The 23,233-nt window shown below is 41.3% G+C and overlaps 1 protein-coding gene and 1 long non-coding RNA gene across 2 annotated transcripts; one reads left to right on the top strand and one right to left on the bottom strand.

The window, feature by feature from the left end:
* Positions 1-3,791: 3,791 nt before the first annotated feature.
* Positions 3,792-9,801, bottom strand: LOC119730920. Its single transcript, XM_038203987.1, has 3 exons — positions 9,705-9,801; positions 8,594-8,680; positions 3,792-4,574 (listed from the first exon to the last, which is right to left on the bottom strand). The coding sequence occupies exons 2-3, from the start codon at positions 8,605-8,607 to the stop codon at positions 4,082-4,084; spliced, it is 507 nt and encodes a 168-aa protein (XP_038059915.1). The 5' UTR covers positions 8,608-8,680; positions 9,705-9,801; the 3' UTR covers positions 3,792-4,081.
* A 4,343-nt stretch (positions 9,802-14,144) lies between these two features.
* Positions 14,145-22,985, top strand: LOC119730860. The gene is made up of 3 exons (XR_005271398.1): positions 14,145-14,489; positions 15,298-15,452; positions 22,926-22,985. It is a non-coding gene; the product is annotated as an uncharacterized LOC119730860 (long non-coding RNA).
* The last annotated feature ends 248 nt before the right edge of the window (positions 22,986-23,233 follow it).

Genomic DNA, 23,233 nt, shown 5'->3' with positions numbered 1-23,233 from the left:
TTTGCATAACGTTGTGGCAACGTGATGTGTTAGCTGGGATGTATTGGGGTGGTCTTCAAAATAATTAGAAACTTCTTCCCTCGAAGACTGCTGAAGTTAAAAGTTTAAACATGCCACATCCAGCAGCCAGTGCACTCACGTATAGCATACCTGTGTACTGCCTACCTGGAGAAAGTAACGATGGTTGTTAAGATTGAGTAATATGTAACTAATCAAGTTTGAACACAGTATAGATATGATGTCCCCGTGCTCTTCAACCCACATAATGTCTTATTTGTCTTATTTATAATGTCTTATTATAATGTCTTATTACACAAAAACTAGTCTACAAATGACCCTAGTTTTAGAAAAGGCTTTTATAGTTTGCGTATTTTTCATTGATCTTGTAACAGTGCTGATCGACCTGGCCCTGAACCCTACTCCATTCACTTTGGTCAAACTCCCATAAATCACGCCAAACCCTGGAAGCTATACAGCCCGAAAGCCCGGATTGAAACTGTATTCACTTGTTATGCACAAGCCAACGAAAGCCAGATGACCGTATATCCGTGTACGGTCCTGGTACGTGAACTTTAGGCCTGACCCTTGAGACTGAAATGCTAATGCGCGTTGCTATTAGTATTACAACCGTACACTGTGTCTTTGAGCGGGAATTTTATAACGGACTATTTATGCTCAAATTTGCGCTAGTTTTAGTTGAGAGAAAATCAAATCAGATCTATAAATTAAGAGATACCCCGGGCCCAGGTAACAATTTCACGGTTGTTGGCTCGGGTATCATGGGTATCTCATAAACAATATATTGTTACAGTTTGATTAATTCATCAATTTGAAGAAAAAATACAAACATAAGCCTGTACTATAGTACACAAATCAAAAGTCTTCTCGATATAATGTATACACTTCCAACATTTTGCCAAAGTGCTAAAACAATATCTGTTTTATCTACAATTATAATTATCGAACAAATAACTTTCCAACCTAAAACGTTGTTAAAAAGGTCTAACATGTCTCATATGAATTCGAGTAAATCTGATCCACATGTATATTATTTCCTTGGAATATTACCAAGATTTTATTATTAAATTGAAAACCAGATGACTTGAACGTTTCTTTCAGTGTATGATCCTCCAAAACTGTTCGCATTGACGAGCCTCCAATCTCAACTGAGGCACATATTTTCACTCTTAATTAATCTACGTTTATTCTGATCGAGTCTGAAGAACATTTTCAACATTTATAAAAAAAACAAAAAAAGATGATAGGCATAGGAAAATCTTCATTTTTTTACAGCGACTTTGTTCGAAAAGTTGTTTTACTTTAATTTGATCCTTTCATCAGATTTTTAGACAATGTGTTCGACACAAGAATGAAGTCAAGATACAGAAAATGTCATTCCTACCTTCTAAGAAATGCTGTAGTGAAAATAACTTGCTTGGCGACCATGGCTAATTCACATCAACTAGACGGCGAGTCGGCGACCGTTATAGTAGCTGCTGCTGCTAGATCGCTGACTCGACTGAGCAGAGCGATTCAAATGAGCTATCACGCGGTCTGGCCGTGGAATTTCTGCTGATGCGCATGCGCCATGGTTATATTTTCTTTGAGAACAGGAATCATATTTCAAGTTGCGTTGGTGTGTGTGCAGTAAAGTATATACATTGAGTATACAACAATGAATATGAGCGGGAAACAGTCGCGCTTTGACCACGATCTCATCCATCTTAGACCATTAGAAAAATATCTGGAAACATTATATTCCTACTACGACAAAACAAACACGATGTTCGAAATTTCACGAGTTACATTATTAATGCAAGGCTGCACCCAAATTTCAATTATTATCAAATAAAACATCATTAATTAAAACATTATGTTCACTTCACATTCAGTTAATGGTAATCACAATGTTTTTGTCAATACCACAACAGTTTGGATCGTAACCCACAGCACAACTTAAATTCAGTGTCACAACACCTTTATAAAACGTTACAGCAACGTGAGGTTCACAACATACCAGCAACGCTGTGAAAATACCAAACTGCAATGTCACAACAACATGATATTAACAACTTAACAACGACATTATGATGAGACCTTTATGCAACGTCATCATAACGTCATGAACACAGCAACGTGGTGTAAATTTTTATCTACAACGTCATGACAACGTGAGATTAACAACATACCAACAACGTTGTGAAAGTACCCACATACAATGTTACAACAACGTCATGATTATAACATCACAGCAACGTTTTGAAATACCAAACTACAACGTCGTGTCAATGTGATTTTCACAACTAAAAAAAAACCGTAAAAAAATAACGTAGATGGAACGTTAACTCAACGTCATGATTATAACCTCACAGCAACGTTGTAAACATTCTAAATTACAACGTTCTGACAACGTAACATTGACAACTTAAAAACAACGTCATGAAAACACCTACATTCAACGTAACCACAACGTCATATTTATTACTTTATTACAACGATTGTGAAATGACCACCATACAACGTCAATACAATGTCATATGATGACTTTCGTACAACGTTGTACAAATTACCGATATACAACATTTTTACAACCAACAATTATACAGTCAAACGTTGTGTCAACGTTGCTTGAATGTCATCGTGACACGTTACCAAATGACAACATTTTCACAACTTTGCACAACGTTGTGGCAACGTGATGTGTTAGCTGGGAAATCTACGAAGAGATAGCCGTAGGGGGCGGATGTCGCATCGCGGTAGGCCTCCATCATATACTTGGACTTAGTGGGGTACATTTGGCGCGCTAAATGTGTAATTTGCGAAGCGTCTCTCGGGTTTTTAAACAGAACCATGTAATGAGCGTTCAAACTAATGGTTCGCATTTCCTTCCCCTTGTAAAATAAATTCTGTAGTATGAGAATAACCAATAGGTTTCTGTGATGACTACCTTTGGTAAATAGTTCAGTGACTTTAACATTGTTGCCGCTTTCTGACATGAGATCGTCTATCACAACCAGGTTTCTTTGACTTCGGTCCAGGGACTCCAATAGATCATCGGGGTAGCCCTCCACAAATCGTATCCGAGGGACCAGACTAGCCAGATGGTCGTAAGCATCTTGATATTCCCCGTAACACCAAATAATATTATCAATAGCAGGTTCAATCACTGTATTTCCCTCAGCTAGAATAAGACCCTTTACAAACTGTGTTTTCCCGCTTCCAGTTGGACCAGCGATTACGCCAGTAAAAGGATGTTTAAGTCGCGAATCCATTTGATCAAATGAACCTATTTTTGTAATGTAGTTCTTTTTAAAAGCTAAAGTTTTCACCCCTACCCTCCCTCCCCCCCTTTAGTTTATTACTCCCCCCCCCTTCAATTTATTAAAAAGAAAGTTTTGTTTAACAATAAGCATTATAAAATTGAAAGTGACAGACAACAGTTTATTTTTTTTTTCTTATTTCTTTCAATCTCCTTTCTTTCTTTCTTTCTTCTTCATTTAACCAAGTAAACAAAATAACATACATAACTCTTTAACTATGAAGGGAAAAATAAATAAATAAATAAAGATGAACGTAAGTAATATCAACATTAAAAATAATTAGAAAATGTACGAATTCTTTCTTAAGAGCAGTTATCAATTTAGTAAACCATCCAAAATTTTAAAAAAAGTGGGAAATTTATGGTTTCTTTTCAAAATACCAATAATCATTAACCACAATTTCAAATAAAGTGGGAACCATTCTTTATAAAAAAAAAAAAAAAAAAAAAAAAAAGGTGTAGAATTGGTGTCATTTCAAATAAATTTGGATCATTTTTGAAATATTTTTTAATAGTAGTTGGTGAAATTTCAAACGAAGTGGAAACATTTGGGATTATTTTTTAAAAAGCAGTTGGTGAAATTTCAAATGAGGTAGGAGCATTTTCAAGTTATTTTTTAACGGCAGATTGTAACATTTACAATTAAAAAAAAAAAAAAAAAAAAAAAAAAAAATTACGTTCTGTTTAAACCACCACCAATTTACCCACCACCAGTTTAAAGAAATTTGCTTGATGTTTTGACGAGCCTAACAGTTTTTTTGATCACAAGTCCAGGTAGGTGGTGGAAACTCCATCATCGGCGACTCTCCTTTTTGGATAGAAGTAAGTAAAGGCAGTCTTGACCTGTTCGTAGGTGTACATCCCATCGGAACGCATGCGAAACCCTCTGTTGACTCCTTCACCGGCTCGTTGATTTTCTAGCGCCTCCAGATAGTTCATTTTTGTTATGTCGTTGGTCTTTTTGTTCAGTCCTTTGCATACAGCTTTGTCTTTTTCTCCAAAGCAGTAGTATGTTTTACTACAAAGAGCAACGATACCGTCCCCCGCCCACTCAACCTTAAAGAGGCCGGGTGTTCGTTTGTCATACGCACGGTGGTCGGGGGTGTCGTCACGCGGAAACCAGGATGATTTCTCCCGCTGGTACTCGTCCCGCAGATGAGGCTTGATGATGTCATCCAGATGTGGTGCAGAGATTGCCATGTATGCGGAATCTGTGTCCATCTCACAGAGCTGGAAGTCCGATGGATCGATGAATCTAAGAAGAAAATTATAGTAGAATTGCAACATCCGCATTTTAGCATATTGGTATACAAAATACCCAATCTGAAGAGGCAGGTTCAGGCGTACAGATTTTTTATTGAGTTCAACCTCGTATAGCTGATTGTCCTCTAGTGTGTGTAAGGCGCGGAAATGGGGGTTGTTGATCATTTGGGATGCTCCTTCGGTGGTAGTGCAAATCTTAACGTCAAGATGTTTCTCCTGGTTGGTCACGGTTTTGCCATATGCCGAGTTGCCGAGCAACTTCATCGTATCGGCGATAATGGCCTTGGCTGGATCCACGTCACCGTCCCTCCGCGCATTACTGACAGCATCTCCAAAAGGTTTAAAGCAAGGTGAGTCGGCGTACTGTACCACCTGATAGATGCGAGTTACCTCAAGTCCATGTGTCAGATACCATTTTAGAAGCGGTGTTGCAAACAAAAGTCGAGATGCGTGCATGCTACCAATTAGGCTCCGGCGTGGTGTTTTCATGACACCTTCTTCTTCTGCGTATCTTTGCATGTGTTCGCCAATGTCTTGTCTGCTGATTTGTGTGTTCTTAAAGATTGGAGGCATCTCAGCGAAAAAATCTTTCAGTCCGTCGGGTACCCTGAGATCACATTCCACCATGCCAAAGATGGATCCATCAAGCACACCATCCAATATTGCCTGCTGGGTCATTGTCATGCGGTTCTCGTGGGGCATTCTTTTTGATTTGACAAAGTCAGAGATGATACGATCGGAGGACTTGAGACGGTTCTATTCGCACTCGTACATTTCTACTAACCGATAACCCTGCTGGCGGATGTAGCTAGAAATTTGTTCCGTTTTACGTCTTAATTCGGCGCGTGAGAGGTTTCTGACTGCATTGAATTCGTGCGGATTGAGGTGGCAAACGTGTCCGTGCCAGAAACACCCGTGAAACTGGTACACGGTTTGGGTGTCGTGGCAATATCCATCAACTGGAATTCTTTGCTGACCGATGCATTTTTCCCCATGATTGAATTGGTGTCGGATAAACACGCCCTCCGAATGCGCAATCCAATTTAACCACTCAGCGGCTTTCACCCCAAACTTATGACTTTTCACGGGTTTAAAATTGTCGGCTTCATTTCTTCTAATAAACGTTCATACCGGCATCGGCTGCATAAGCGACCATAAATAAAGGGCATTCGCGTCGAACCCAACGACATTGTCACACAGCTTTTGACCTCCGCGAATGTAGGTCTTGTCTTTTTCGTGATAGCGGTGGAAGACAATCGATGGGCCGCCAACGATGTTTTCCTTCATAAGGTAGTACAAGTCTTTGTTAGTCTCGTCGATAAGACTAAAGAAGACGTCTTGAGGTAAGTTTTTGAAAAGGTAGTGAAGTGAAAGTCCAGGAACGGAAATACCGCACTTAAACATATCAATGTCGCGCTCCTTATAGAATGTCACCATCTTCTCTAATGCATTGAGGAAGGGTACAACATCGAGGTTATTGTACCATTGCAGAAAATCCCGAAATTGTGTCATGTTGTTGTCCGCCCAAACCGTGCGACAGTATGCGTAATCGTCAGCAGAAATGTTCTCACCTTTTAGCCTGCTGTAAAAAGCTTCATGCGGTGGAAGCTCGTTATCTTGTAATTTTTCTAAACTATCCATCCACTCATACGGGAAATAACCTTTTGTCTGTGGACAATCATATGCTTTCAAAAATTTATCGTACGAATACCCGGGGGCAAGATAATTGCAGATGTCCAAGAATTTCAGTTTTTCAGTTTTGATCACCATGTAAGACGAGCCGCGCTTTATGATGAATTTGATCACGTCTGTTTGCTGTAGTTTAGTGTACAAATGTTTTTTGATGACATTCAAATCGTATCTGCCTGAATTGAACCCAATGACCGGAAGTTCACGTAAATAGTCTTCCATTGTCTGATCATTGTTTTGTGGAGCTTGTTCGAAGTAACACTCAAAATCGTAAGTAACGCGATAAGGGAAAAATTTCAAGTCTTCACTCACGCGAATTCCCTCTTCGTCCAGACGTTCGAAAATGTCGGGGGGCAAGTGGTACGCTCCACCTGCAAATTTGTGCTTAACATTTAAATTGCACGTGGGGATGTGACGTTGTAGGTTGAACGATCTAGGGAAAACTGTTCTACACTTCGTACATTCGTAACTTCGACTGTATTTCTGCAAATTGGAAATGTACGAAAAGTGATTCTCGTACAAGTTTACAAAGAGGGTACTGGGGTGATTGCACACGGGTCGACGGACCAGGTGTACTTTTGTTTGGGGGGCATCCGTATCATCGGTGGGGTCAGTGTTTGGGGCGCTGAGGCTGTAAACCTGGACATTCACTTCAAACAGAGTCTCCGCTTTTGCCAAGTCCTCCACGGTGATCCCCTTCTCTACCTTCTTGCCAGTGGCCTCTGCAAATCTGGTCGCCAAGTATCGCGTCCGTCTCTCGAGCGCGTCTAGATCGCCTCCTTGATGAAGTGCCAGGCACCTGAAGAAACAAAGGTTATCGTCATAGGCTCGGCCATTGTGGGCATTGTGGGTAAGCCCCATAACACCACGATTGTTAGCAATGTAGTCAGGTAGCTCAACATGCGCACCAATGTAAAACTGGGGCATCTTGTTCACGTACACTGCCACGTTCATAATTGAAACTACCGTCCATTTCGTGTCGGGCGCTGTTGTCGCACGATTTCTAAAATGTCAACATCCTCAAAATTAGTGATCAGTTGTTCCAGATCTTGGCGAGAACCAACGGTGAATGGGGTAGGTGTGAAGCTGGCATTATTGTCACTTGGGTGAAAGTATTTAAGTTCACCAGTTTCAGTATTGCGCAAAACAAATCCGAACGATAGACTAATTTTCGAACGACAGGTCAATCGCTTAAAAATTGCTTCCAAAATGTTCCTCATGTTGACACCTGGTCGCGTCATTCTAATATTGTAAATGTCTTGTATGGGTCTTCCGGTGATTAGCCTAGATCTAATGGTTCCCCAGTTCTCCCTGTAGACGCGGGACAGATCGTCTTCGTTTTCGTTTCTTTCTTCAGGAAACTGGGCGGGATCCTCTTGAAGTGCGTCATCATCATCATGATGATCGTTGTTAATATCAGCGTTGCGATGACATCTCCGGAAATGCTTGATGAGAAGGTTCCACCGAGCAAACGATTTACCACACTTTGGGCATCGGCAGGAATCAGAATCACCATCGGCTGAATGGTCGTTGCCGGTGTCATTTTCACCTTCTCCTGATGTAGATGGCCAATTGCTACAGCCGGGGCGATCATCGGATGTCGTAACATTACGACCGTTAGTGCTGGCAGCGGGTCCTCCCACGGGTGGAGTGGCGGGACGGTCGTTGCTGGCATCGGATCCATCCACGGGTGTAGTGGCAGGACGGTTGTTGCTGGCAGCGGATCCATCCTGGGGTGGAGTAGTGCTGACTCGTTTGGTAGTATGGTTGGTACGGACGTGACGTTTCATGTTGTCAATTCGCCGAAAAGCAGCACCGCAGGTTGGGCATGGGAAGCTTCTCTTGCCGGCGTGGATAGCCTTATGCCGTCGCAAAGTATCTCTGCGGGCAAAGGTTTTGTCGCACGTTAAACATACGTGAAGACCAGGTGTCTTCTTCAGCTTCTTTGGAGCACGCATCTCTAAAGGTTCCTTGTTAGAAGACAAATGAATATAAAATGTCGTTTAGAACAAATGTATAACAAACACTGTGTGATACCGTCGATAGCGACAGTGATTACCGGGAAAAACTTATGCGACTGCTATGTACGGAGGTCCGTGTGTTTATGAAGTTTTCATTAATAGAATAACAAAGACAAGCCGTGACGTCAACGACAAGTCTTAACAGGCAATCACTCTCATGAACGACAACGGAATAATACAAAGCGTGACGTCATGGATAGATATGGACAAGTCTCAACTTGAAAATGGTTCACCCTGTAGATATCGGTAAGATACATGAGAGAAAAAAGAAGAAGAAGAAGAAGAAGATATTTTCACGTACCTCATCTCCTCCATTTTCTGATGCAGGCGCCTGATCAAGTGGTCTTAGAGGAGGGAAATCAACAGGATTGTAAACAAATCCTCCATCCTGTTAAATACACAAAATAATAATAATAATAAATATCGTACTTTTTTGTATTTGGTTTTGTTTTGTTTTGTTTTTGAGCACATCGGATGATACTCAGTTTCATAGCAAGAAAAAATAGCAAGAAATGCAACTTCAAACGATAGTTTCAATTAACTTATACATCATTCTTATCGACTTAAAACAGGACCAACGTAAAACAGGTTACAAGGATAAAGAGTTTTAACAAAATGCAGTAATTGTAGTTGGCCGTGTACAAAAATGAAATACATTTTAAGAACGGTACTGATACGGAATTGGTCGGCGTCTTAAAAGGCAAACATTTTGAAGAAAAACAAATCATGCAATTTTATGCGTTCGTACATCGCGTAAAACATGTGAAAAGGATAAAGAGTTCTAACAAATGCACTGATTGTAGTTGACCAAGTACCAAACTGAAATATATTCTAAGAGATGGTACTGATACGAAAATAACCGACGTATTAAATGCAAACATTTTGAAGAAAAACAAATCATGCAATTTTATGCGTTCGTACATCGCGTAAAACATGTGAAAAGGATAAAGAGTTTTAACAAATGCACTAATTGTAGTTGGCCAAGTACCAAACTGAAATATATTCTAAGAGATGGTACTGATACGGAAATGACCGACGTATTAAATGCAAACATTTTGAAGAAATCAAATCATGTTATTTTATATTTTCAGGGCTATATCTCGTAAAATAGGTTACAAATACAAGGATGAAATACGGAAATGACCGACGTATTAAATGCAAACATTGTGAAGAAATCAAATCATGTTATTTTATATTTTCAGGGCTATATCTCGTAAAATAGGTTACAAATACAAGGATGAAATACGGAAATGACCGACGTATTAAATGCAAACATTTTGGAATAAATCAAAGCATGTAATTTTATATTTTCAGGTCTACATCTCGTTATATAGGTTACAAATACAAGGATAAGATACGCAAAAGGTTGGTGCCTTAAATGCAAACATTTTGGAATAAAATCATGCACTTACGTTTTTATACATCTCATCGGCGATTCTTTGAATTTCGTCCAGTTCGCTGTCCGTGTAGTCAGGGCTCTCCCAAGGCTGCTGAGACATATTGACGATGATGGTTTAAGTTCGACGGGAAGTAAAGCTGACTATCTCTGATCGGTCGATCACTCAGAAATGAGCGGGCCTTGTGCTGCATCCTAGTTATACCCTCCCAAAGAACACCCGTATTTTCAAAGACACCTTGGCAACGACCATTGAGAATTTTTTACATGACAATGATTGTCACGGTTACTTCTTAGATCCACATTAATAAAGTGATGTTTGTTGTGGAAGTCTCTCCGACAACCACGGGGTCTTGCCACAGAACATCGGTGCCAGTCTTAGAATTAGAACAGAGGCCAATGTGACGGACAGCTCATCTTGTACATTAAGAAAGCTCATCTTTAGAAATTAGGAAAGCCCGTGTGCTGTTTGTTGTGGAAGTTGCTCCGGCAACCACTTGTACCAGTCTTAGAATAAGAACAGAGGCCAATGTGACGGACAACTCATCTTGTACATTAAGAAAGCTCATCTTTAGAAATTAGGAAAGCCCGTGTGCTGTTTGTTGTGGAAGTCTCTCCGGCAACCACGGGGCCTTGCCACAGAACATCGGTGCCAGTCTTAGAATTAGAACAGAGGCCAATGTGATGGACAGCTCATCTTGTACATTAAGAAAGCTCATCTTCGAAATTAGGAAAGCCCTTGTGATGTTTGTTGTGGAAGTCTCTCCGGCAACCACGGGGCCGTGCCACAGAACATCGGTACTAGTCTTAGAATTAGAACAAAGGCCAATGTGATGGACAGCTCATCTTGTACATTAAGAAAGCTCATCTTTAGAAATAAGAATGGCTCGCGTATTGGTAGTGTAGGCCTATCTATATGTATATACTACATAACGTTTTAATTTAATACTAAATAACGAATTAAATTTAACATTTTTTACAACTGGTTTTGAAAATTAAAAAAGAAAAGGAAAAAAAAGCAGATAGTCGTAGGGTACTCAGGAAACCAGGGCCTCAGAGTCGTGCTCGCGACTTCATCGCTCTCACACGAGTCTCGAGACAAGTCTCGAGACTTACGTTACAGTTCCACTCCGTTCGGGTTACTAGCGTAAAGCCAATGTCGCCACTAACGTGGCTCCGTAATGGAGGCCTGCTCGCGACTTCGTCGCTCGTACACAAGTCTAGAGGCTTACGCCTCTACCCACTCCGTTCGGGTTCACTAGCGTGAGCTCACTGTCGCCACTAAAGTGGCGCCGTGGGCTAAGACATCTTAAAATCTAAATAATATTACAATCAAATTTAAAGGAAAAAATAAAATAAAAAAAATTCCACCTCACCTCCACCTCACTACCACCTCCACCTCACTACTACCTCCACCTCACTACCACCTCCACCTCACTACCACCTCCACCTCACCTCCACCTCACTACCACCTCCACCTCACTACCATCTCCACCTTACTACCACCTCCACCTCACTTCCACCTCATCCCGCCTCACCCGCCTCACCATCCCGCCTCACCCGCCTCACCCCGCCTCACCCGCCTCACCATCCTGCCTCACGCCTCACCTCGATGCCACCTCATTGGGGGTCGAGATGCTCAGTATATACTACTGCAATTACGCAAAGTCCGTAAAATTACGGCGAAATTTACGGACATGAAGAAGAATAGTCAAACAGTTATGAACAAAGCAGTGTAGATTGTAAAGCGCGTAAAATACTAGGCGAATTTAAGTCAACTTTACTATTGCAGAACAACATACTTGGTTTGCAGACAAAACCTCAAGAAATACCTTTTGCACTTAATTACAATTTCGTTAATTACAATTAAACGTGATATTTGATACAAGTTTGTTGAATTTGTAGACGAATCGTTATAAATGAAAAACTAATAAACAACACAATTTAGTGTAGTGCGCGCGCAAAATACCAGGTGATTGTTGGTAAACTTTACTATAACAACAACAACACACTTAGTTTCCAGACAATAAATCAAGAAACATTCGTCGCATCAAATTGACATATCATTCGCTTGTTAAACATGATATTTGACCTCATTCTGTTGAATTTGAAGGAATATCATCCAACACTTTAAATAATATAAACAAAGAAATCATGGGCGTCGCCAGGATTTTTTCTAGAGGGGGGCAAAACAATCTTTTTTGCCAAACAATGCTTGTATTTCTCAACACAATCTCGATTTGTCAGTTTTAGAGGGGGACAGGGACATTTTGCCCCCCCCCCCAACTCATTAAATTTACACCACTTTGTCTTCGTGCCTCTTTTTCACTTTTTTTTTTTTTTTTCTTTTTTCTTTTTTGCTTTTCCAGGGGGTGGGAGCAAGTGCCCCCCTTGCCCCCCCCCCCTCGCGACGCCTATGAAAGAAATGTAGGATTGTAAAACGTGTAAAATACCAGCCGATTTGAAAACAACTATACTGTAATAAAAACAACACACTTGGCTTCCAGGCAATAACTCAAACAATTACTTTTTGCATTGAATTGCAGTTTTTTATGTTGATTAAACGTGATATATAAAACAAGTCTGTTAATTTGTAGATGAATCCTCAAACAATAAAAAAAAAATAATAAACAAATCAATGTTGTGTATTAAGAGCGTAAAATACTAGGCGATTTTAAGTCAACTTTACTATAACAAAACAATTGGTTTCCAAACAATAACTCAAGAAATATTTGTTGAATGAAAGTGAAATTCCATACGCTCATTAAAGATGATAAGTGACCCCTCTCTGTCTAATTTAAACAAGAATTGTCAAACAAACAAAAATAATGTAAACAAAGCAATTTAGTGTATTAAATGCGTAAAATACCAGGCACTTTAAGTCAACTTTCCCAGAATAAAACCACACACTCGGTTTCCAGACAATAACTCAAAAAATATTTGTTGCATTAAATTGACATTTCATACACTTTCTAAACATTGTATGTGACCGATTTCTGTTGAATTTAAAGAAGAATCGTCAAACAATAACAAAATAATGTAGACAAAGCAATGTAGATTGTAATAGCGCTTAAAATACCAGGTGAATTGAAGTCAACTTTCCCAGAACATAAACAACACACTTTCCGGACAATAACTCAAGAAATACTTGCTGTATTAAGTTGACATTTAGTGTGTTTGTCCAATATGATAATATGACATAACTCTCTTTAATTTGAAGAAAAATCGTCAAACAATAATATTTATTTAAACAAAGCAACGTAGTGTGCTCAAATGGCGTAAAACACCATGCGATTTTAAGTGGACAACACACACGGATCCAGACACTAACTCTTAGAAATACATTATTTAACACGATATGTGACACAATTATCACGTGTAAATATCACTCTATGGGGCCGATTGAAAGGTCTGAAGCCATCAAAATTCAAAATGGCGGCGCTCCCTGTGCATGCGGTTTTTTATATGTCGCGACAGTGTGTTTTTTTTTTCAAAATGAAAACATTTTTGTTTTTGTTTTTATGTGACGTCGCAATTAAGGCAGGCAGGCACTGAGTACACCACCATCTTTTCCTCCTAAAACGTTGGCGTTGGCTAAAGTGGTCAGAAATTCCCTCAGATCGCACCAAAGAGCATCTAGAATCCAAAGGTTTTTGGGGCCCTTAAAGGGAATGTACATCATTGGCTTTTGCTGTTATTTTTAAAAATGAACTATTTGAGGGGTTAGTATAATAGATCAAATATTGTTACACAGACATGTTTGAAGTTTTGTGTTCGAAAATGCTGAAAAAGCCAAGAAAACAAAAACGTTCAAGTAGTCTGGTTCCCTGACTCCACTAAAGATGAAATGGATCAATTTATAGATGCCGGAAAATTGTTAGGTCAGGGAACCAGTCTAGCTGGGCTGCACCCGTTCATGAACATGTAACCAATAGCAAACAAAATTTTGACTGAACAAAATGGTAAATTTGGAGCAGTAGTTGAAAAATAGTTAGGTTTTCCAACGGTGGTCGGCCGACCACCGTTGGAAATTTATACAAAAATACAATTTTCTTGAAAATGACTTCACACCAAGTGCCATAATTTTACAGGATGCTTTAGACTGTCATTAACCAAGATCCTAGTGAGGTATTTTGTAAAAACTTGGTGTTTGCAAATGTTGTATATTCCAAACGCCGTAATTTTTGGAATCACTTTTTGTGGGACCAATTTTTTTTTTCGCCCAGCCCCAAAAAATTGTGTTCTGGATCCACTCTTGGGGAAACACAGGTACATGTTTTCTACACAGCTTGCTTTTTTTGCGTTTATGTCTTTGGTGGTTTGTGCCATTGATCTCAGACTGTGTACACAATGGTTTGGTGCAGTCAATGAAACGTGTTTGGCGCCCTCAATATTGAGGGCGCCAAACACAGTTTAATTGCCAAACACGCAGCTGTCTTGCTTGGTGTACGTGTACATGTAGTTTGTTTAATTACCTTTCTGCGTTTGTGATTATGGGTCTTTGGTTGAGACCCTCCCACTCCAGTTTCATGCTCTTATTTCATTATCATATTTCTAATATTCATAGGACTGCAGACATGGTGTACAACCTCTGTCTCTCCGTTCCTTTGGAATATTGAGGAGTCTTTGGATGAACTCGCGTTTACCTCTGGCATGTGTAGCTAGCAAACCTTCACGTGCATGACGTGGGGGTGATCATCGATGTTGTTGTTGGATGAGCCATAGCCAATGTCATCGCCGATCGCATCATTTCGGATGTCATGACGGCGGTGCAGGAGGGAAGTCAACCAACTTTCCCAAGGTAGACAAATTCCCTTGATGTCAGTGTTTGCCTTACTGGAAAAAATGTTGCATCCTGAGCTGACGACACTTCTGCGATTGTGTGGGTGAGTTTGTCTTACATACGCAGTGTGGACTTCCGAACAAAAGACGTCCACATAATGTAGGTAGCACCGACGTTGTGTGGACTTACCCCACGTCCACACAGTGTTTCCCCATTTCTGGAAAACAGGTTTAGAGGCATTTTTGGGTTAGGTTTATCTGTAGCAGAATGAAGAGAAACACTAAAGGGAATCATAGAAAAAAAATTGGGTTGAAAGAGTTTTCACAGTTTGAGAAAAATGAGTTTTTTCACTGGTTTTTCTTAACTACACGAAAGCAATGGAAAGTCCACACTAGTCATGTGAAACAAGTATGGGTGTGTGTGTGGGTGTGTGTGGGTGTGTGTGTGTGTGTGTGTATAAGGTCTTTGGACACGAATGAGAGTCAAGAAAAAAATGCTGGAAGTTATTTTCCTAACACAATTGGGAATGTTAATTCTCAGTGCATGCAGTCCCAGATTTATGTTGTTAGTATCACTCAGTATCATCATTTTGGCGATCATGTATAGTGTAGGGCCAATGTTTTGTTTTGATCAAATTCGAATCAATTTTTTTTTTATGGCTAAAAAATGTTGTCAACCTTAAGCAGACTTCTCTCAATGTAATGACACCTTTTTGAATGTTGGTAATTTTTGAACACTAGTAATGCCTTCAAGAGAGAACTGCACAAAGACAGAAAATGTCTCATTTTCCTATGATTACTGATTACTGTTATTTTTTGCTCAACAGCTGATAAAAATCAACCAACCAGTTCTCTTGGTTGGGGAGTTATTTGGGTGGTAACGAAGCAGTGGACGAGGCAATCAATCGAGCACACCATTGAGACATGGATCAACCTCCACTCATTGACGGAGTTGTGCTGACTTAGATCATTGATGATTAAAGTAAGTAGCAAGTTTGAGTCCTGTACATGGGTTTGACCTTGGTTCGATTCCTCTTTTGTTCCAAGGTGTAGCCTTAGTTACCCTTGAATGAATTGAAACGTTTTTGGTTCAGATCCTACTGCTTCTTTGGTTTGATTCCTTTTAATTTCAAGTTGTAATCTCAGTTATCCTAGTATGAATTGAGTACTCCTAGAACTATGATGAGGCTCATAGGCAGATTACCCCACTATGACTGTTTGCTATACAAAACACCAACTAAGCACAAAAACGTCCATCCCAACCAAGCATTTTCCCACAGAACCGCTGCACAGTTTGCCCCTAAACTCCGTACAATACCTCATGACATACTCACGTTATGTGCACCAAACAAACATTGGTGGATTCTGTCCGTTTTTCGGCAAAAATGATGAAAAATATGCCCTTTCCGCACTGAGCCAACCTGACACTTGAAACGTGCACACGCGCAGAATGATCGCAGTCATTTTCGGTTCAATCGCGATCGCTCGGAGAGCGCCGTGGGGGGTACGTACTTGAACTTGTACGCATGCGCATATTATCGTTTCGCTCCTACCATACCCCCTGCGACGCGCTCTGAGGGATCGAACCGAAAATCGACTGCGATCATTCTGCGCGCGTGCACGTTTCAAGTGTCAGGTTGGCTCAGTGCGGAAAGGGCATATTTTTCATCATTTTTGCCGAAAAACCGACAGAATCCACCGATGTTTGTTTGGTGCACATAATGTGAGTATGTCATGAGGTATTGTACGGAGTTTAGGGGCAAACTGTGCAGCGGTTCTGTGGGAAAATGCTTGCTTGGGATGGACGTTTTTGTACTAAGTTGGTGTTTTGTATAGCAAACAGTTTAGCGGGGTAATCTGCCTATGAGGCTCCACTACGTGGCGCCTCATAGTTCTAGGAGTATGAATTGAGGAGTCCTTGGTTCATGCCTAGTACAAAAATTGGGGACTCTACATGTACGGGGCATTCATCCAACATGAGACAGAATTAAGCACAGGCCAAGTCACTATAAATTTATATTTCCCGGATTGTTTGTATCAAAGATATATCACAAGTCCTAAGTTAATGTTGGGGGGAACTTAGGACTTGTGATACCTGTATAACCAGGCATCCTATCCTACATGTATCTACAAGGATGGGACTAATACGGGAGCAAAGACACTTCTTCTTCAGTGAAACAATAATTTATTCTTAAAAACTCCAAGAGTTCTCTGAACCAATTTGACGATCTGTATGCATAGGACTCAGCTATCATTGCTTGTTCATCTGTCATCCGCTACGAATACCGCAAAATCTTTGTTTGTATACACGTTATCCGACGCAAACTGGTTAACCTATTTTGTTTTAACCTTGTTCCACTCGAATTTGCAGGATAGCTAATAATGAATACAAGTAAATGTCTCAATCAGTATTGTGGCGAAACGAGCTATAGGCCTACACCCTTTGTGGCGGGAATAACTAGGTGACCCGACATTCTGACCTGATTGAAGGATGGAATTGGACCTGGCCTTAACCCACAAAAATATTTATTAACCTCGCACAAGGATGAGCGGTTACCCTGACGCAAGGGGGGATATAGTTAAAGAACGGCGGACTAAGCCTAGGGGTTGTTCGTTTGGCGGAAATGTACCACCGATCTGCGATTAAGTACTTGACTTTATTGACAGAAGAGGGGAATAACTTACTCAGATCTATCCAACAGAGAGCGGGACTACATAAGCTTCACAGTAACCAGTTATTCCAAGACGTTAATCAGTTAGTTTATTCCTTTAGCACACTTCAATTATAATGTCAATGCGTCACCATTCAATAATTTATACAATGATAAACCTCACAGTTCTGATGAATCCAGGTAAACCTCGGACGGTGTTCGAATTAACACTGATAAACCTCATTCTTAAAACAATCACTAGTTAACCTTGCTGTGATAATGAACACTAGTAAACCACGCTGTTACTGTTAGAATAAGCACTAGTAAACCTTGCTGTGATAATGAACACTAGTAAACCTCGCTGTTAGAATAAGCACTAGTAAACCTCGCTGTTAGAATAAGCACTAGTAAACCTCGCTGTTAGAATTTGCACTAGTAAACCTCGCTGTGATAATGAACACTAGTAAACCTCGTTGTTAGAATAAGCACTAGTAAACCTCGCTCTTAGCTGAGGGGTCAACTGCACCCCTTGTCATTAGCTTAAATACAATTATAACCTTCGTACAGCTCTTGGGTCAACTGCACCCTTTAGCTTATACAATTATAAACATCTGGTTCAACAGGGGTCAACTGCACTCCCTTATGATTAACTTGCACAATTATAATTCACAGCTGAGCGGGGTTATTCACGTAAGGTAAACCTCACTTGGGTATACCTCACCTATACTTCTAGGGGTTCCTACATGTACATGTAATTTATAAAGTGGTCGTCTGCACCACTGACTTAAATAACGGGCTAGTGTTCTTTCACTTTGCACAAAATGACTCTAATGAGGTCTACAATAACAGAGTAGATGTATACACACTACAACACAGTCCTTGCTACTTGCTTGACCAGTGAATTACACACACGGGGTAGTGTAGTAACGTTATAACCCACCCGATGATAATAATAGTCCCCTGACGTTAACCCAGTAAACCTTCGGGAAACTCAGGGTTCACAGACTTTACAGGGTCGCAATCAACCGTATCTACGCCAAAGTTGCACAGGACAACGGCATGCATGATGTATGAGGGCGCCCTTAGTGAGGCAGCACCTTCACCGTTTTAGTTCTCGTTTTTTAATGATTTTGACATTAGTTTTTATGACAATAAGTTCGTCCATCATCGTTGTTTGACTGTTATCGGATATGAGATTACCTATAGCGACTATTCTGCTCAAGATTTCCATCAGATTGGAACGGGTTGGACTGATTTTTAGTGATTTTATTTCACCAGAAGACGGAATGGGACGTGTGTGTATACCGTGAGTTGCATTCCATACATGCCATATAGCCTATTGTCCTACCTACGTGCACGTACATTCATCTACTGTTCCAGGACTCCCTTGTTAAGTGATAAACTGAATATGTGCCGCTACACTAGAGAATCTCTGCTGCACATAGGAAACAACTGTTCAAAAAACAAAGATGGCCGCAGAATTGACCAGGAGGTATGGACAATCATCAAACAAGCACGTATTGCGAATATCCCCAAACGGGGCTGCAGAGCAGGTAAAAACAAACAAAGAATGATCAAAACTCATATAACTGTACGTCCAGTTGATTCGCCAAATAATCACGATCGAGGAGTTTCTTGTGCAAATTTGGCACCGTTACCAAGACTAGTGGAAAAAGACCAACCTCCTACCCTGCCTACTGTGTACTTACATGTATGTAATCCACGCTCCCTAGTGAACAAGTTTGATGAATTCAGAACGACAATACTGGATCTCAATGTAGATGTAGCTGGTATATCAGAAACTTGGTTCAGCCCCAGCACACCAATTGAACAATTTGGAGTAGATGGATTCCACCTCTCGTCAAAGTGTAGGAGCACACAACGTGGGGGAGGAGTAGCATTATACATGCGGGAGAGTTTGTGTGCACAAACTACTAACATCAAGGTCCCAGACCATCTTGAAGTGGTATGGATGAAAGCGAGACCCTATCGCCTACCCCGTGAAACATCCATACTCTTCTATGCTGCAGTATATTCTCCACCCAACAACCCACATGAACATGATCTCATAGAACATCTCCTTGATGGTGTTGATTATATCAACACCAACTATCCTCATGCCGGTGTCACCATATTGGGTGACATAAATCGATTGGACACAAGTGATCTTTGCACAGGTACTGGATTCACCCAAGTTGTCAAGCAGCCGACTCGCAACTCAGTGATTCTCGATAAGATTATCACTAATATTGCCAAACATTACCACACTCCAGAAACTAGCTCCCCAATCGGAATGAGTGACCATTCCACAATCATCTGGAGCCCAAAGTCGCGACATGCCCGAAATGCAACTTACACTCGGATTGTCCGCCCAATGAAAGAGTCTGCAATCCGTGATTTCGGTTCATGGATTGTCAACCATGACTGGGAAGAGGTTTACACCAAGTCCTGTGTTACAGACAAGTGCTCAGCTTTTTATGATACTCTACAAGGAGCTATAAACTCCTACTTCCCAACCCAATCCATCAAAGTTCATTCCCAAGATAAACCATGGATGACAACGTACATCAAAAACGTCATCCTGGAAAGACAGCAAATATTCCACACTGAACATCGTTCCCCAAGATGGAAGCAGCTTCGCAACAAGGTGAGGCGCATGATAGGCAAAAACAAGAGAAACTACTATACGAATCGCGTACAGCAGCACAAGAACGCTAATCCTGCTGAATGGCATACATATTATGTCAAATATGAGTAAAAAACATACCATCATTAACCCCCCTCCTGGCGTTAATGTACACAACTCGGAGGATGTCGCGAATTGCATCAACGACCACTTCGTCTCTATAGCGAGTCACCTTAAACCACTCGAAACTGCTTCATTGCCAGCCTACTGTCCAGACCCTCAACCTGACCCAAGAGTACTGAACTATCAAGTCTACGCAGTGCTCAAGAAGACCAAATTGGGCAAATCTGCTGGTCCAGATGGTGTCCCCACCAGGATAATTCGTGAGTTTGCTTGTGAGCTCACTGGCCCTCTAACAGACATACTTAACAACTCATTTAGCGAAGGAGTCGTTCCACAACAGTGGAAAAAAGCAGTCGTGGTTCCCACCCCTAAAACTACACCAGCTACTTGGGATAAGTTGAGACCCATATCATTGACTGATCACTTCGCTAAGGTGGCTGAAGGATTCATCGCGGATTGGCTATTGGATGACATCAACAGCAAGATTGATCCAAACCAGTACGGCAATCGTAAAGGAGTATCCACGACTCACTATCTAGTGAAACTGTTGGACACCCTTCACAGAAATGCAGATAAACCGGGTACTATGAGCACAGTAGTAGTAACAGACTTCAGCAAGGCCTTCGATTCAGTAGATCACAACATACTCGCCAATAAACTCGTCAATCTCGGAGTTCGCCCCTCTGTCGTAACATGGATAGCCAACTTCCTGAGTGGTAGAGAACAGTGTGTCCGCTACCGTGGTGTAACAAGTGACTGGAAACCGCTCAGGGGAGGAGTACCTCAGGGAACACGCATCGGCCCACTTGCATTTCTGGCACTTGTCAATGATGCAGTAGGGGACATCACACCTACCATCCTGAAATATGTTGATGACCTAACAATGGTTGGGCATTGTGACCGGAAGACCCCATCGGATATGCAAAGTCATCTTGACAACCTTGCCGAGTGGGTCCAGAACAATCACATGAGACTCAATGCTGATAAATGTGCTACCATGCAGGTTACTTTCGCTAGGGAACTTCCGACCCAACTACCACTCACAATCAACGATACCCCACTCCAGTCAGTCGATGCAGTAAAGATTCTGGGACTGCAAATATCTAAGGACTTAAAATGGGACACTCATGTCAAATCCATCCTAAAGAAAGCTAATGGCAGGATCCACATGATAAAGACATTGAAGCATTTTAATATGCCATTACAGGACATGGTTACAATCTATTCGTGTTATGTTAGACCCATATGCGAATATTCTGCTCCTACTTGGCATTCCGGGCTCACTGTGGTAGAAAGCGAAATGCTTGAGAAAATTCAACGTAGAGCCTGTAAGATCATGATGGGCAAACAGTACACTAGCTATGAAAATGCACTTGTTGCCTGCAACCTCAACACTTTGGCTGAAAGGAGGGAGCAGATGTGCATGAAATTCTTCCAATCGCTGATTGCATCCAAACACTACAGCAGCTGGCTTCCGCCAAGTAGGAGGAATGTTCATCATAGAGACCTCAGAAACTGCAACAAATACTCCCTACCTCTTTGTAAGACTAAGCGGTACCAAAAAAGCCCAATTGTTTACATGACAAAGATTTGGAATGAAAACCACTAATAATAACTATCTAGTGGGTCTGACCTTTAGCTGCAATCCTGAATTTTTTTATATGCATTTGTGTTTATGTCGAATTTTTTTTTTTCTTTTGTAACATTTGAGTGTTCCCATTGTTTTTCTTTACCACAATCCTGTTGTTCACATAACAACCTCCCTTCCCATGCCTTCCATCCCCAAGACAACTTCCCTATCCTACTTGTATCAACCTCTGCCCCTGTGTACACCCAACCTTTCCATCCTTTTTTCCCAACCTTTTTTCCTCCTGTGCGGTTTTACAGCCTGTTTGTACAGAATTTTAAAAAGGAAGCCTGGTTTTTATTGCATTTGTATTTCACTAAACTGTTTCTCTCGATTTTTACTGTTTGTTTTGTATCTGTGTACTTTAATACCATACATGTTTTCCCAGCTCCATTCCCCTCAACCCGTCCCTATCACTCCCTCCCTTCCTATGCCCTCTCATGATGGTTATTCTTTAAATCTCTGTGTAATTTTATTTTTTATGTAACTATTCTGCAATTCCGCTGCTGGCGGCGATAGAATAGAACAATAAACCATTAATAATAATAATAATAAAAAAAGTCACATTAAGCGGGTTCCCCAGCAGGAAAAGCGAGCTCTCAGTTGTCCAAGTCTGCATCAACCGCAGCCACGCCAATGGGCATAGATCAACGGCAGACAGACCTTCTAAACAATCTTAGCTACACTATTTCCTCAATGGGAAAACAAGCCAACGGACTCACAGGGCAGCTATACCGCAGCTACGCCAAATGGCACAAACAACGGAAGACAATTCTTTAGTCTGAACTAAGCCTAACTGTTCCCCCAACCTTCAGATTTACTCCGAGTCCCACTACTATCTTAACTCAGGCCCTACATGTATATATATCTGAAATATCCGACTTCTTAACAACAATCCACCCCAAATCTTATCCGATAAGACCTTAAAATGCACAGGGGGATGTAAACAACGAAGTCCAGCTTTACTGACCGATCACACCAGGCGCGCTGGGGCTTTCTCCCGCTCCAGTCCAACCAGGGTAACTCAGTAAACGCTCACGAGATTGCTCGATAATTGCTTGTTTCACAACGCGGTCTCTCCCAGTAGTTTACTCATTGAAGTCTCTCACAGCAGTCCCGATCCCACGCCAGGCCACGAGGCAATCGCCCCAGACCATGCCGGACGCACGCTGCTGATTGGTCGGCGTGCGCTATCATGCACTCAATCACGCAGTACACGCCTACATAATTCATAGCCAGACATGCCCATCAGCCTAGTGTACATGCAGGACGCGCATGCTGATTGGTTGCCCCACAGTATCGCGCGCTTTAACGCGCGGGCTGACATGATGCTTCTGAGGCTAGACATGATATTAGTCACATACCCCTGTTTTGTTACAGTATCAAACATTTTTTCCCAAATTGACAATTTTTAAATTTCTTGACCAGGTGATGGCAGATCTACCAGCTCACTTCACATCAGAGAGCTCTCTTGAGAAGCACTATAGAAGCACTATAAGGCCCAGGAGAAGGACTGCTTCTCACGGCTAGAACAGACTCAGACCAGAGCTCTCTTGAGAAGCACTATACGGCCCAGGAGAAGGACTGCATCAAGTACATCACTACCTTGCTGGTGCTTCACAGGGATGGAACAGACTCAGACCAGAGCTCCCTTGAGAAGCACTTTTCAGCCCAGGAGAGGACTACATCAAGTACATCGATCACTACCTTGCTGGTGCTTCACAGGGATGGAACAG

The sequence above is a fragment of the Patiria miniata genome, unplaced genomic scaffold (genome assembly GCF_015706575.1).
Source record: "Patiria miniata isolate m_02_andy unplaced genomic scaffold, ASM1570657v1 HiC_scaffold_22, whole genome shotgun sequence".
Classification (NCBI taxonomy): Eukaryota; Metazoa; Echinodermata; class Asteroidea; order Valvatida; family Asterinidae; genus Patiria; species Patiria miniata.
The sequence above is the reverse complement of the archived record's forward strand: the minus strand, read 5'-3'. Positions and strand labels throughout refer to the sequence as shown.